This window comes from Schistocerca nitens, chromosome 10 (assembly GCF_023898315.1).
Source record: "Schistocerca nitens isolate TAMUIC-IGC-003100 chromosome 10, iqSchNite1.1, whole genome shotgun sequence".
Lineage (NCBI taxonomy): Eukaryota > Metazoa > Arthropoda > Insecta > Orthoptera > Acrididae > Schistocerca > Schistocerca nitens.
In genome coordinates this window covers 74,296,571-74,309,548 of record NC_064623.1, presented here as the reverse complement: position 1 = coordinate 74,309,548, position 12,978 = coordinate 74,296,571, and the positions used below count along the sequence as shown (strand labels likewise).

General features: G+C 44.3%; 1 protein-coding gene across 1 annotated transcript in view; it reads left to right on the top strand.

Annotated features, from left to right (window-relative positions):
- LOC126209884 (brachyurin-like) overlaps window positions 1-12,978 on the top strand; it is a 139,422-nt gene that overhangs the window by 88,064 nt on the left and 38,380 nt on the right. The window contains exon 5 of the mRNA XM_049939008.1: window positions 10,779-10,915. Coding sequence (XP_049794965.1) covers window positions 10,779-10,915 — 137 coding nt within the window. The remainder of the gene's footprint in view (window positions 1-10,778; window positions 10,916-12,978) is intronic.

Here is a 12,978-nt window from a genome sequence, read left to right as displayed (position 1 = left end):
ACACAAAGCAGGCGAGAATGTGTTTGTTTTCTGGCGGGAAAGGCAACATAGTACACTCAAGCAAAACCAGGAGCGCTGGCAGTCACGCCCCGCCTCCTGTCCGTGTGGAGGTGGAATCACGTGACCGCCCTTTGGCCGTTGTGGAGGGGAGACTGCAAATTCCGTGTGAAACTTCAGTCTTGCCTCCGCACTACCAGTGTGTGTGTGGGGGGGGGGGGGAACTGGAGGCTCTGTGGCGTCTGGCACAGAGCGCCCTATCTTTGGGAACCTTTTCCTTTGGACTATCGATTCTGGCGAGAACTTTCTGCCATAATTGTCATATGTACAAGTGTTCAATAAATGCATATTTCGTGCCAAAGTGAGTTATCTCTCCACTACTCTTCCACGGTAACCACAGTCTACTTAACTTGTTGGAAAGAAGAACAGAACAGACAAATGGGATTCTCTAATTTTACTGCGCCAAAATGTAAACAAAATTTAAACTACAAGCCGATTTTACGATGTTGCCGCGTTTTCTCGAATAATACGTAAACTTAAGTAAAAATCTTGTGAAGTGAAGTTGTTATTAAACAAGCTTGAGAAACAAAGTAGCATACTCATCTAATGTTTAATCTGTACGAAACAAACTGTTATTACAAACTATATAACTTATCCTTATGAGAGAGCAAAACCTCACGCTTCTCAGCCCGTGGGGGGCTGCCCAAAAACACAGGTAGGTATTATAAATTATGAACCTGTTTATGGCTTTTGCTTTGTTTACGCAAGGGACAGTTTGCGTTGTATCAGCAGTTTTCTATACCGTCTTCATTGTACTGGGGGCATTTTAGAGATTCATTAGCTGGTCAAAAGCAATGGGACACCTATTACTGTTCGTCCACGAGACTCAGAGGGCCATAGACACAGGTTCCCAGGTAGATGCCGTGTTTCTTGAATTCCGCAAGGCGTTCGATACAGTTCCCCACAGTCGTTTAATGAATAAAGTAAGAGCATACGGACTATCAGACCAATTGTGTGATTGGATTGAAGAGTTCTTAGATAACAGAACGCAACATGTCATTCTCAATGGAGAGAAGTCTTCCGAAGTAAGAGTGATTTCAGGTGTGCCGCAGGCGAGTGTCGTAGGACCGTTGCTATTCACAATATACATAAATGACCTTGTGGATGACATCGGAAGTTCTCTGAGGCTTTTTGCGGATGATGCTATGGTATATCGAGAGGTTGTAACAATTTGAAAATTGTACTGAAATGCAGGAGGATCTGCAGCGAATTGACGCATGGTGCAGGGAATGGCAATTGAATCTCAATGTAGACAAGTGTAATGTTCTGCGAATACATAGAAAGAAAGATCCCTTATAATTTAGCTACAATATAGCAGGTCAGCAACTGGAAGCAGTTAATTCCATAAATTATCTGGGAGTTCGCATTAGGAGTGATTTAAAATGGAATGGTAATATAAAGTTGATCGTCGGTAAAGCAGATGCCAGACTGAGATTCATTGGAAGAATCCTAAGGAAAAGCAATCCGAAAACAAAGGAAGTAGGTTACAGTAGGCTTGTTCGCCCACTGCATGAATACTGCTCAGCAGTGTGGGATCCGTACCAGATAGGGTTGATAGAAGAGATAGAGAAGATCCAACGGAGAGCAGCGCGCTTCGTTACAGGATCATTTAGTAATCGCGAAAACGTTACGGAGATGATAGATAAACTCCAGTGGAAGACTCTGCAGGAGAGACGCTCAGTAGCTCGGTTCGGGCTTTTGTTGAAGTTTCTAGAACATACCTTCACCGAGGAGTCAAGCAGTATATTGCTCCCTCCTACGCATATCTCGCGAAGAGACCATGAGGATAAAATCAGAGAGATTAGAGCCCACACAGAGGCATACCGACAATCCTTCTTTCCACGAACAATACGAGACTGGAATAGAAGGGAGAACCGATAGAGGTACTCAAGGTACCCTCCGCAACACACCGTCAGGTGGCTTGCGGAGTATGGATGTAGATGTAGATGAATATGGTGTGTGTCTACTCATCATCTTTATAACGGCTTGATTTCTGCTGGAGACAATATCAATGATGGGACTGAATGTCTGAGTAGGCATGGCAGCCTTTGTCCGAAAGAGCCGGCACCAGAGAAGGTGTTGGACGCTGGGTCTGGAGTGAAGTCGACGTTCTGTCCTGTCAAATTATGTTCCATTGCATTCAGGTCGGGACTCTGGGCAAACCAGTCCATTTCGCGAATTTTACTATCGACAAACCATTGCCTCACAAATGCTGCCCTATGACAGAGTGCTCTTTCATACTGACAGAATCAGTAACCGTCTAGTCTGTTCCTCTCTGTATGCTGTCTACTGTCGTGTTAAATGTGTTCACATCCTTCCACATTTAGCGATTTGTTAAGCGTAATACAGGCATCTCATCCTAATGCTTCCACACCGTAACACCACCTAATCCATTCTTCAGTACTGGCACTAATACATGATGGCTGTGCAACTTCCAGCAGGCATTCACAAAAATCCAGTCCCTTCCATCTAATTACCATAGGGCACAGTTTGGTTCATCATCCCAAATGAATACGAGGTGTGGCTGGAAAAAAACCGGACTAGTACTGGTGAAACAATGAAACGAATGCAATAAGGCTGAAAGTCGCGTGGCCTGTCACGTGACTCTCGCTCCGCCTACTGCTCGAGTTTCATTTGCCTCCTGCACTCAATCTGCCCGTGGTGTCTGTTTTAAGTAGTTGACGTTTTGTCTGTGCGTCGGAAAATGTTGAGTGTACAGAAAGAACAGCGTGTTAACATCAAATTTTGTTTCAAACTAGGAAAATCTGCAAGCGAAACGTTTGTAATGTTACAACAAGTGTACGGCGATGATTTTTTATCGCGAACACAAGTGTTTGAGTGGTTTAAACGATTTAAAGATGGCCGCGAAGACACCAGTGATGACACTCGCACTGGCAGACCATTGTCAGCAAAAACTGATGCAAACATTGAAAAAATCGGTAAACTTGTTCGACAAGATCGCCGTTTAACAATCAGAGCAGTGTCTGAGTTAACAGGAGTTGACAAGGAAAGTGTTAGGCAGATTCTTCATGAAAGTTTCAACATGAACAAAGTGTGTTCAAAAATGGCTCCAAAGTGTCTCACAATTGAACAGAAGGAACGCCGAAGAATGATTTGTTCTGACATCCTGGAAAACATTGAAAGTGATCCCACCTTCTTACAAAATGTTATTACTTGCGATGAATCGTGGTTTTTTACTTACGATCCCGAAACTAAACGCCAATCGATGCATTGGAAAACTCCTGGTTCTCCACGACAAAAAAAAAAGCACGAATGTCAAAATCGAAATTCAAGGCAATGATGATTGTTTTTTTTGACATCAAAGGGATTGTGCACATTGATTGGGTACCAGAGGGACAAACAGTGAATCAGCATTACTACATTAGCGTCCTGGCTACCCTACGTGAGGGAGTACGGAGAAAACGGAACGATTTGTGGAGAAAAAAGTCATGGATCCTTCACCAAGACAATGCCCCAGCTCACAGTGCGTTGTCAGTGACGACGTTTTTGGCAAAACACAACATTCCCATCTTAGATCATCCACCCTTCTCACCTGATTTGGCCCCCTGTGACTCTTTTCTTTTCCCTAAAGTCAAGTCAGCTTTGAAGGGAACTAGATTTGAGACTGTTGAAGCAGTAAAAGAAAAAGCGACGGAAGTAATGTATGGACTTACCGAAAATGATCTGCAGCATTGCTATCAACAGTGGAAAATTCGTATGGAGCGGTGTAGAGACCGAGGAGGAGAGTACATTGAAGGAGATAACATGAAATTGTAAATAATTGTAAATAAATGTTTTTTCCAGCATCAGTCCGGTTTTTTTCTAGCCGCACCTCGTACATAGTTCAGTAGCAGCACAGATTACAGAAATTTGTGGTTTGTGATGAGATGGTCGACCACTGTATCCCATTACGAGGCGTGCTTCTTAATTAAGGTCCGTTTGAACATAAGTACACTACGAAAGGTTATTTCAAAAAAGTAAATTTATTTTCAGAATGTACATACTTCACTCTGTTTTTCGACGTAGTTGCAGAGTTTGTTCAAACACGTAACATATGTCTCAACCAATTTTAAAATACCCTCTTCATAAAAACTATCCGCCTGCTCCAATAACCAAGAGTGCACTGCCGTTTTCACGTCGTCGTCATCATTGTAACGGTTGCCACTGAGGTGTTGTTTGAGGTGGAGGAACAGATGGTAATCGCTCGGGGCAAGATCAGGACTGTCAGGTGGGTGGTCTAAAACTTCCCAGCCAAAACTGTCCAATAAATTGTGGGTCTGACCTGCAGTATGAGGTCTTGCATTGTCATGGAGAAGGACAATTCCCTTTGTCAGCATGCCGCATCTTTTGTTTTGAATCACTCTGCATAGCTTTCTCAGAGTTTGGTAGTATGCTTCTGCATTGATAGTGGTTCCTCGTTGCAAGAAGTCGACCAACAAAACACCATGCCTATCCCAAAACACCAACGCCATGATTTTGCGCTGGGACAGAGTCTGTTTGGGCTTCACCTTTAGAGGCGAGTGTGTGTGTCTCCATTCCACGCTCTGTTGCTTAGATTCGGGCGTGATGTGCGAAACCTATCTTTCGTCTCCAGTTACGATCTGACTCAAGAAGCCGTCACCTTCTTCGTGATAACGAGTGAAGAACTTCATCGCACACTCAAATGTTTGGTTTTTGTGGTCCTCTGTTAGGAGTTTCGGGACCCAACAGGAGCACAGTTTCCTAAACTTTAGGTGTTCAGAAACAATGCTGTACAGCGCTAATCTCGACACGTCAGGAAATTCGTTTGAGAGACCTGTTATTGTGAAGCGCGTGTTCTCACGAATCCTCGCTTCAACTGAAGCCACCAAATCGTCTGTAAGCAAAGAAGGGCGACCGGAGCGGTCTCCATCATGGACGTTGTCACGGAAGTGCTTGAGTTCTCGTACCCACGTACGCACTTTGCTTTCACTCATAACAGTATCACCGTACACTTTGCAAATGTGTCGATGAATTTCTGCAGCAGACAAATTCCTTACTGGCAAAAACCGTATCACTGAGCGAACCTCACACGGGGCGGGCGAGTTGACAATCTTTTTGAAAGCACAGGACAGAACCGTACAGGTTAGCTACAGAGCTGAAATTGAGCACAGTTGTTCCCGATGCTTGGTGGAACACGACGCACGCGCTCGTTGCGGTATGCGCGCGAACTGCTAGTGTCTACAACAAAACGGACCTTATTTAATAATACACGCCTCTTATTACCATCGCCTAATACGAAGTAGGAAAACTATTGGCATCCAAAATAGCGTCCAGTCGTTTCGAAATGGATAAATACTGGTCCTATACGGTTTTCAAGGGAATCTTATACCATTCTTCCTGCAAAACAGTGGTCAGTCCAAGTAAGGATGATGCAGGTGGATAGCGATCACGTACCTCTCTCCAAAGTAGACCACAAAGCTTCAGTAATATTGGATTCTGGTGATTATTGTGGCCACGGGAGATGCGATAATTCATTCCCTTTTGCACAAGACCAGCCCTGGACGACGCGAGCTGTGTGAATAGCGATCCTGATTTCTTGGAACACAGTATCACCCTCGGAGCATAAATATTGCAACATGAGATGGACCTCATCAGACAAAAATGTTCACAGGTAGTTGGTATTGTAAAATGGGGCCAAAATGGGGGCTGTCAGTTACACTCAAACACATATAACATTATTTAGTTGTCAAAACAATACAGCAGAAATTTTTGAACTTAGTTACCGGCTGAATAGGCCACACTATCTTATGCCTTAGGGGCACAATCACTTAAACTTAAAAACGGCTGAAAGCCACTAACTTAAAATTCAGACTCAAAAAAGAATATTTAGAAGGAAGAAGGCCTCACGTAAGTTAGTTCTATAACTTGGCAGCCGGCCGGTGTGGCCGTGCGGTTCTAGGCGCTTCAGTTTGGAACCGCGTGACCGCTACGGTCTCAGGTTCCAATCCTGCCTTGGGCATGGAAGTGTGTAATGTCCTTAGGTTAGTTAGGTTTAAGTAGTTCTAAGTTCTAGGGGAACTGATGATCACAGATGTTAAGTCCCATAGTGCTCAGAGCCATTTGAACCATTTTTTTATAACTTGGCAGAAAGCCCAACAAATCTAGCACTTGAAAGGTAAACAAGTTTAATTTAAAGACGGCTGAAGGCTCATGATTTAAGACTGTAGCTAAAATTAGTTAAAAAAACACAAGGCAGAAGGGCTTATCTCCTATTAGGCTGAAGGACCCACACAGTCTGATACTTGAAAGACAAGAACTTTAATTTAAAAACGGCTGAAGGTCGATTACTTAAAACAACTAAAGTAATTTTTAGTAGGCAGAAGGTCCAAAGCTTTATCTTTAAACAATATTTTACACAGACTGAAGGCCCAAACAATCTAAGATTTAACAAGAAAGAAATTTAAATTTTAAAGCGGCTGAAGGTCCATTATTTAAAAACACAACTACAACAAATTTGGAAAGGCAGATGGCTCAAAGCTTCATCAAAAAAAAAAAAAAAATAAATGAGGCTGAAGGCCCAAACAATGCAAGACTTGACAAGTAAGAAACTTTCAATTTTAAAGTGGCTGAAGGCCCATTATTTAAAACCCAACAAAAAGCCATTAAAATACACAATCAAACACCAATAAGAAAAGGCGCTCAGACGTTTTCGGGGGTCGGTCTGCACTTGAGATATTAACGTTCGCTTAGGACAGACAGGTAGTCAGCCCAACTATACCCGATCTGCCGACAACCCAACCAAGAGACAGTCAACGGACCTACCGACAAGACGACTTGCTTTCCACCCGACCAGTACACAAGGAACTCCAATGCCAAAACGTAAAGGCGTAGCCACCCACAACTGAGTATGCATAAGCTGTCAAAACTACACACACGTGTTGGACAGCGACAACACGATGAGGAAACGACACTGCCTGAATTTTATGTCAGCGGCCAGGGCAGGTAACCGGAACGCTAACGGCCACAACGCAGAGAATTCCGCTGGCACACTTGGACTTCAAATAACCAAAATACAGTTAAACTCCACCGGATGGTGGTCAAACTTTCGCCAACTCGAACACTCGCTGTTGCTTACAGGAATACCCCCAACAGCCGACCATGGAAACCAACGGTACAATGTGAACAGTCTGGCTTCGGTAATTAAATCACCACTCAACTCTGATGTCCTGGGTCGGTGAGCCGCGAACCCAGTAGCAATCGGAACAGCTCCCACACTCTCTGACACTGCGTAGACACTGCCAGCGGGCCCGGCCCACTGCGCCGCGTGGAGATTTCCTGACTGATCCACACCAATCAACCGACTCCTCTGAGCCAGTACGCCGACAACATTTAAAATAACTTGTCAATCAAAATCACACCAACTACACGCAGTTTCACAAACACTTGCACTGTGAACCAGACAATGCTAACGGCTGACTGTACAATAACAGAGAAGAATCACGAGTCGGCACACGCAGGCAACCCATAAGCGATCGCTGGCCAAGATACTCGTCGTCCGACAAGACGACCAACCAAGGTGGTCCGCACTCAAATGATACACTCCTGGAAATTGAAATAAGAACACCGTGAATTCATTGTCCCAGGAAGGGGAAACTTTATTAACACATTCCTGGGGTCAGATACATCACATGATCACACTGACAGAACCACAGGCACATAGACACAGGCAACAGAGCATGCACAATGTCGGCACTAGTACAGTGTATATCCACCTTTCGCAGCAATGCAGGCTGCTATTCTCCCATGGAGACGATCGTAGAGATGCTGGATGTAGTCCTGTGGAACGGCTTGCCATGCCATTTCCACCTGGCGCCTCAGTTGGACCAGCATTCGTGCTGGACGTGCAGACCGCGTGAGACGATGCTTCATCCAGTCCCAAACATGCTCAATGGGGGACAGATCCGGAGATCTTGCTGGCCAGGGTAGTTGACTTACACCTTCTAGAGCACGTTGGGTGGCACGGGATACATGCGGACGTGCATTGTCCTGTTGGAACAGCAAGTTCCCTTGCCGGTCTAGGAATAGTAGAACGATGGGTTCGATGACGGTTTGGATGTACCGTGCACTATTCAGTGTCCCCTCGCCGATCACCAGTGGTGTACGGCCAATGTAGGAGATCGCTCCCCACACCATGATGCCGGGTGTTGGCCCTGTGTGCCTCGGTCGTATGCAGTCCTGATTGTGGCGCTCACCTGCACGGCGCCAAACACGCATACGACCATCATCGGCACCAAGGCAGAAGCGACTCTCATCGCTGAAGACGACACGTCTCCATTCGTCCCTCCATTCACGCCTGTTGCGACACCACTGGAGGCGGGCTGCACGATGTTGGGGCGTGAGCTGAAGACGGCCTAACGGTGTGCGGGACCGTAGCCCAGCTTCATGGAGACGGTTGCGAATGGTCCTCGCCGATACCCCAGGAGCAACAGTGTCCCTAATTTGCTGGGAAGTGGCGGTGCGGTCCCCTACGGCACTGCGTAGGATCCTACGGTCTTTGCGTGCATCCGTGCGTCGCTGCGGTCCGGTCCCAGGTCGACGGGCACGTGCACCTTCCGCCGACCACTGGCGACAACTTCGATGTACTGTGGAGACCTCACGCCCCACGTGTTTAGCAATTCGGCCGTACGTCCACCCGGCCTCCCGCATGCCCACTATACGCCCTCGCTCAAAGTCCGTCAACTGCACATACGGTTCACGTCCACGCTGTCGCGGCATGCTACCAGTGTTAAAGACTGCGATGGAGGTCCGTATGCCACGGCAAACTGGCTGACACTGACGGCGGCGGTGCACAAATGCTGCGCAGCTAGCGCCATTCGACGGCCAACACGGCGGTTCCTGGTGTGTCCGCTGTGCCGTGCGTGTGATCATTGCTTGTACAGCCCTCTCGCAGTGTCCGGAGCAAGTATGGTGGGTCTGACACACCGGTGTCAATGTGTTCTTTTTTCCATTTCCAGGAGTGTAGGATGTTAAATAAGAGATGGCACGAACATGAGACACGCACTGCTCAACTAGCTGCAAACTAATATGCATATACAGTGCTATTACAAATGATTGAAGCGATTTCATAAATTCACTGTAGCTCCATTCGTTGACATATGGTGACGACACACTACAGATACGTAGAAAAACTCATAGTTTTGTTCGGCTGAAGCCGCACTTCAGGTTTCTGCCGCCAGAGCGCTCGAGAGCGCAGTGAGACAAAATGGCGACAGGAGCCGAGAAAGCGTATGTCGTGCTTGAAATGCACTCACATCAATCAGTCATAACAGTGCAACGACACTTCAGGACGAAGTTCAACAAAGATCCATCAACTGCTAACTCCATTCGGCCATGGTATGCGCAGTTTAAAGCTTCTGGATGCCTCTGTAAGGGGAAATCAACGGGTCGGCCTGCAGTGAGCGAAGAAACGATTGAACGCGTGCGGGCAAGTTTCACGCGTAGCCCGCGGAAGTCGCCGAATAAAGCAAGCAGGGAGCTAAACGTACCACATCCGACGGTTTGGAAAATCTTACGGGAAAGGCTAAAGCAGAAGCCTTACCGTTTACAATTGCTACAAGCCCTGACACCCGATGATAAAGTCAAACGCTTTGAATTTTCGGCGCGGTTGCAACAGCTCATGGAAGAGGATGCGTTCAGTGCGAAACTTGTTTTCAGTGATGAAGCAACATTTTTTCTTAATGGTGAAGTGAACAGACACAATGTGCGAATCTGGGCGGTAGAGAATCCTCACGCATTCGTGCAGCAAATTCGCAATTCACCAAAAGTTAACGTGTTTTGTGCAATCTCACGGTTTAAAGTTTACGGCCCCTTTTTCTTCTGCGAAGAAAACGTTACAGGACACGTGTATCTGGACATGCCGGAAAATTGACCCATGCCACAACTGGAGACCGACAGCGCCTTTCAACAGGATGGTGCTCCACCGCACTTCCATCATGATGTTCGGCATTTCTTAAACAGGAGATTGGAAAACCGATGGATCGGTCGTGGTGGAGATCATGATCAGCAATTCATGTCACGGCCTCCACGCTCTCCCGACTTAACCCCATGCGATTTCTTTCTGTGGGGTTATGTGAAAGATTCAGTGTTTAAACCTCCTCTACCAAGAAACGTGCCAGAACTGCGAGCTCGCATCAACGATGCTTTCGAACTCATTGATGGGGACATGCTGCGCCGAGTGTGGGAGGAACTTGATTATCGGCTTGATGTCTGCCGAATCACTAAAGGGGCACATATCGAACATTTGTGAATGCCTAAAAAAACGTTTTGAGTTTTTGTATGTGTGTGCAAAGCATTGTGAAAATATCTCAAATAATAAAGTTATTGTAGAGCTGTGAAATCGCTTCAATCATTTGTAATAACCCTGTACATGAGAACAAAATATAGTATGTTTCTCTGTGGTTTCCCTGTATTAGTAAATAACGAGTATGTAGCTATGTCCAAAAACATGTGCTTCATTCATGATATGCAACTTGATTCAGTCTCTGCCATAATAAAATAAACTGGTCAAATTGAGTTTGGCAAACAATGGATCAGCGTTCACAAATTATTGCAAAAAATTATTGCAAAGATCCTTGTACTGCAAGTACTTTGGACCGATAGTACTAATTAGTTTTATGTTGGTACTGAAGGGTAGAGTTACTGGATTTTCGCGTTCGTAAAGAGACACGAATGTGACATGACTGAGTTTTTTCTCGTTACAGGCAAAAACCATTCTGATACTCTCCTGTACACAGAGGTGACAGTAATTCCCAATTCAGTGTGCGAGGAAGACTACGGACCGGGTTTCATTATTGAAAGTACACTGTGTGCCGGAAACACGAACAAAGGCATCTGCTCTGTGAGTAAGAAGTGTGGTCTACTACGACAACTTACTACCAACATCATTAATACTTTCTACAACGCTAATTCGTAACAATTAATATAGTAACAAATTATATATGTAAATTTTATATAAATGTACTGTTTCGTTGCACACTGTATCAGGTCTCTATCGTCATTGATTTTCTCCAAAGTAACATTTCGTAGAATTAACAATCTTATACTCTTTGACCACTGATATTCATTTTCACTAGTTGTACAGAGTTTCTTCTATTAGAGTCGCTCATTTTATTAATTCGTAACGAACAAAAAATGTTCGTGACATGAGGACGCTATATGGACCGCTGGAAAGGCCATGCATACATTTGAACATTGTCTGTAATGGGCATTCCACTAGAGTTCCCGTTTTTTATAAAACATGCATCACAAGAATAGTGTCTCACGGTTTGGGTTCACATTAACTAAATGTTCATGGTATGACCATAATTTTTACACATAACATTTATGTAGTTCGTTAGTTAATGTTCATTTTACGAAAATTTGGGTTGTATTCATCATATCTACCATCTTACATGTGGCAATTAAAACTTTTGAAACTTATAAAATAGTATTTGCTGCTGCTGGTTGTTGTGTATATTTTTGCAGCTTAATTTTGTCTACTTTTTAAGGCTGTTGACAGTACACTGTTTTGTGCCTGTTATTATAAACTACCTTTGGTTGGAGTGGAGATTTATCATCTTTAACTTAGAAAGAGTGTGGTCCTCCCATTAGCGCTCGGCTCAAAAGGAAAACAGCTCGAAAAACCAGGAAAGAACGTATCTCCAATCCCTATTTGCTCAGATCTTACTTTTGTCTATCATTTGTAAAACATTTGATTCAATGAGAGCTATTATGTTAACATTTTAGAGCTATGTTGAAACATGCAGATCAAACACGAATGCATAATTATTTTTGGTTAAAAGCGTGAAGTGTTGCAGAATTTCTCCATAGAGTTTACCTTTCCAGTTATAAAATCCATCATATGAAGTCTTCAAAGACATAGGCAAAGCTTTGCTATCATGCCCTTGTAGTATGTACCCACTGCCAATACATTTTTCACTGCCACTTCCACAGAGGTTAAACATTGTCAGTTAAAATTCTCTGTTTCGCATCGTAACTTAGATCCTTTTTACCATGCATAACTGTGTATGCTGAAGTATCTGCAAGAATTTTTTCATTAAAAGCTGCAACTAATTTCATTGTTGTCTTCTGAATGTTACAATATTTATTTCTATGGGTCATATTAATCACATAGATAGGTTAGTTCGTTCCTTTATGAATTTGTTACTGTCAGCAGATGTCAGTCCTACTGAAACTAGAGGTAGGGGAAACCATTTGCCGCAAATCTTCTCCATAATATGTCATTGATGGCGATGGAAATATCTAGTTAGACGCTGGGAAACTAATATCCGTTGTTAATTTTAAAATCACGAATACCCGAATGTGGCATTTGCAATGTAACAGATAAATGGTGTAGGTGTACCAGCAGATAAATGGTGTGTAGGTGTACCAGCTTGGCTCACGTATAGAACACTTGTAGGGCTTATTCTCACACAATTAATACCTTTATACAATTAATACCATTGTACAGTAGAATTAAGAAATGCAAAATTAATTTTCCCACTGCGTTAATCATAACCTCAGGACCACTTTCCTGGAAGTTTGTAATGTGGCGATACAGCATTCCGATGAAAGTCTTTAATGACGTTATCATCAGAATGATGTGTTGCTGCGCCTTTCATTATTAACGTCTGCAGCGCTGCCGAGTTGTCTGACACTCGTGGTGTGGAGCCACTGGAGCAGCAGAATTTCTCGCCAACAGCGCGGCCTCCATGTCCACCAGTGACGACATCGACTAACTGCCAGCGACCGCTTACCCACTCAAGCAACTTCATGAGGCCCCTTCCCCCTTCTCCCCACCAACAAACTTGGTGAAAGTGTTAGACAATATCTAAGAGTACCATGCTTTCTAAGCTTGTACTCTTTTGTTAAGGGGCTCCGGAACGCCCTATACTTGCAATGTTAAAATAACGCTTATAAATT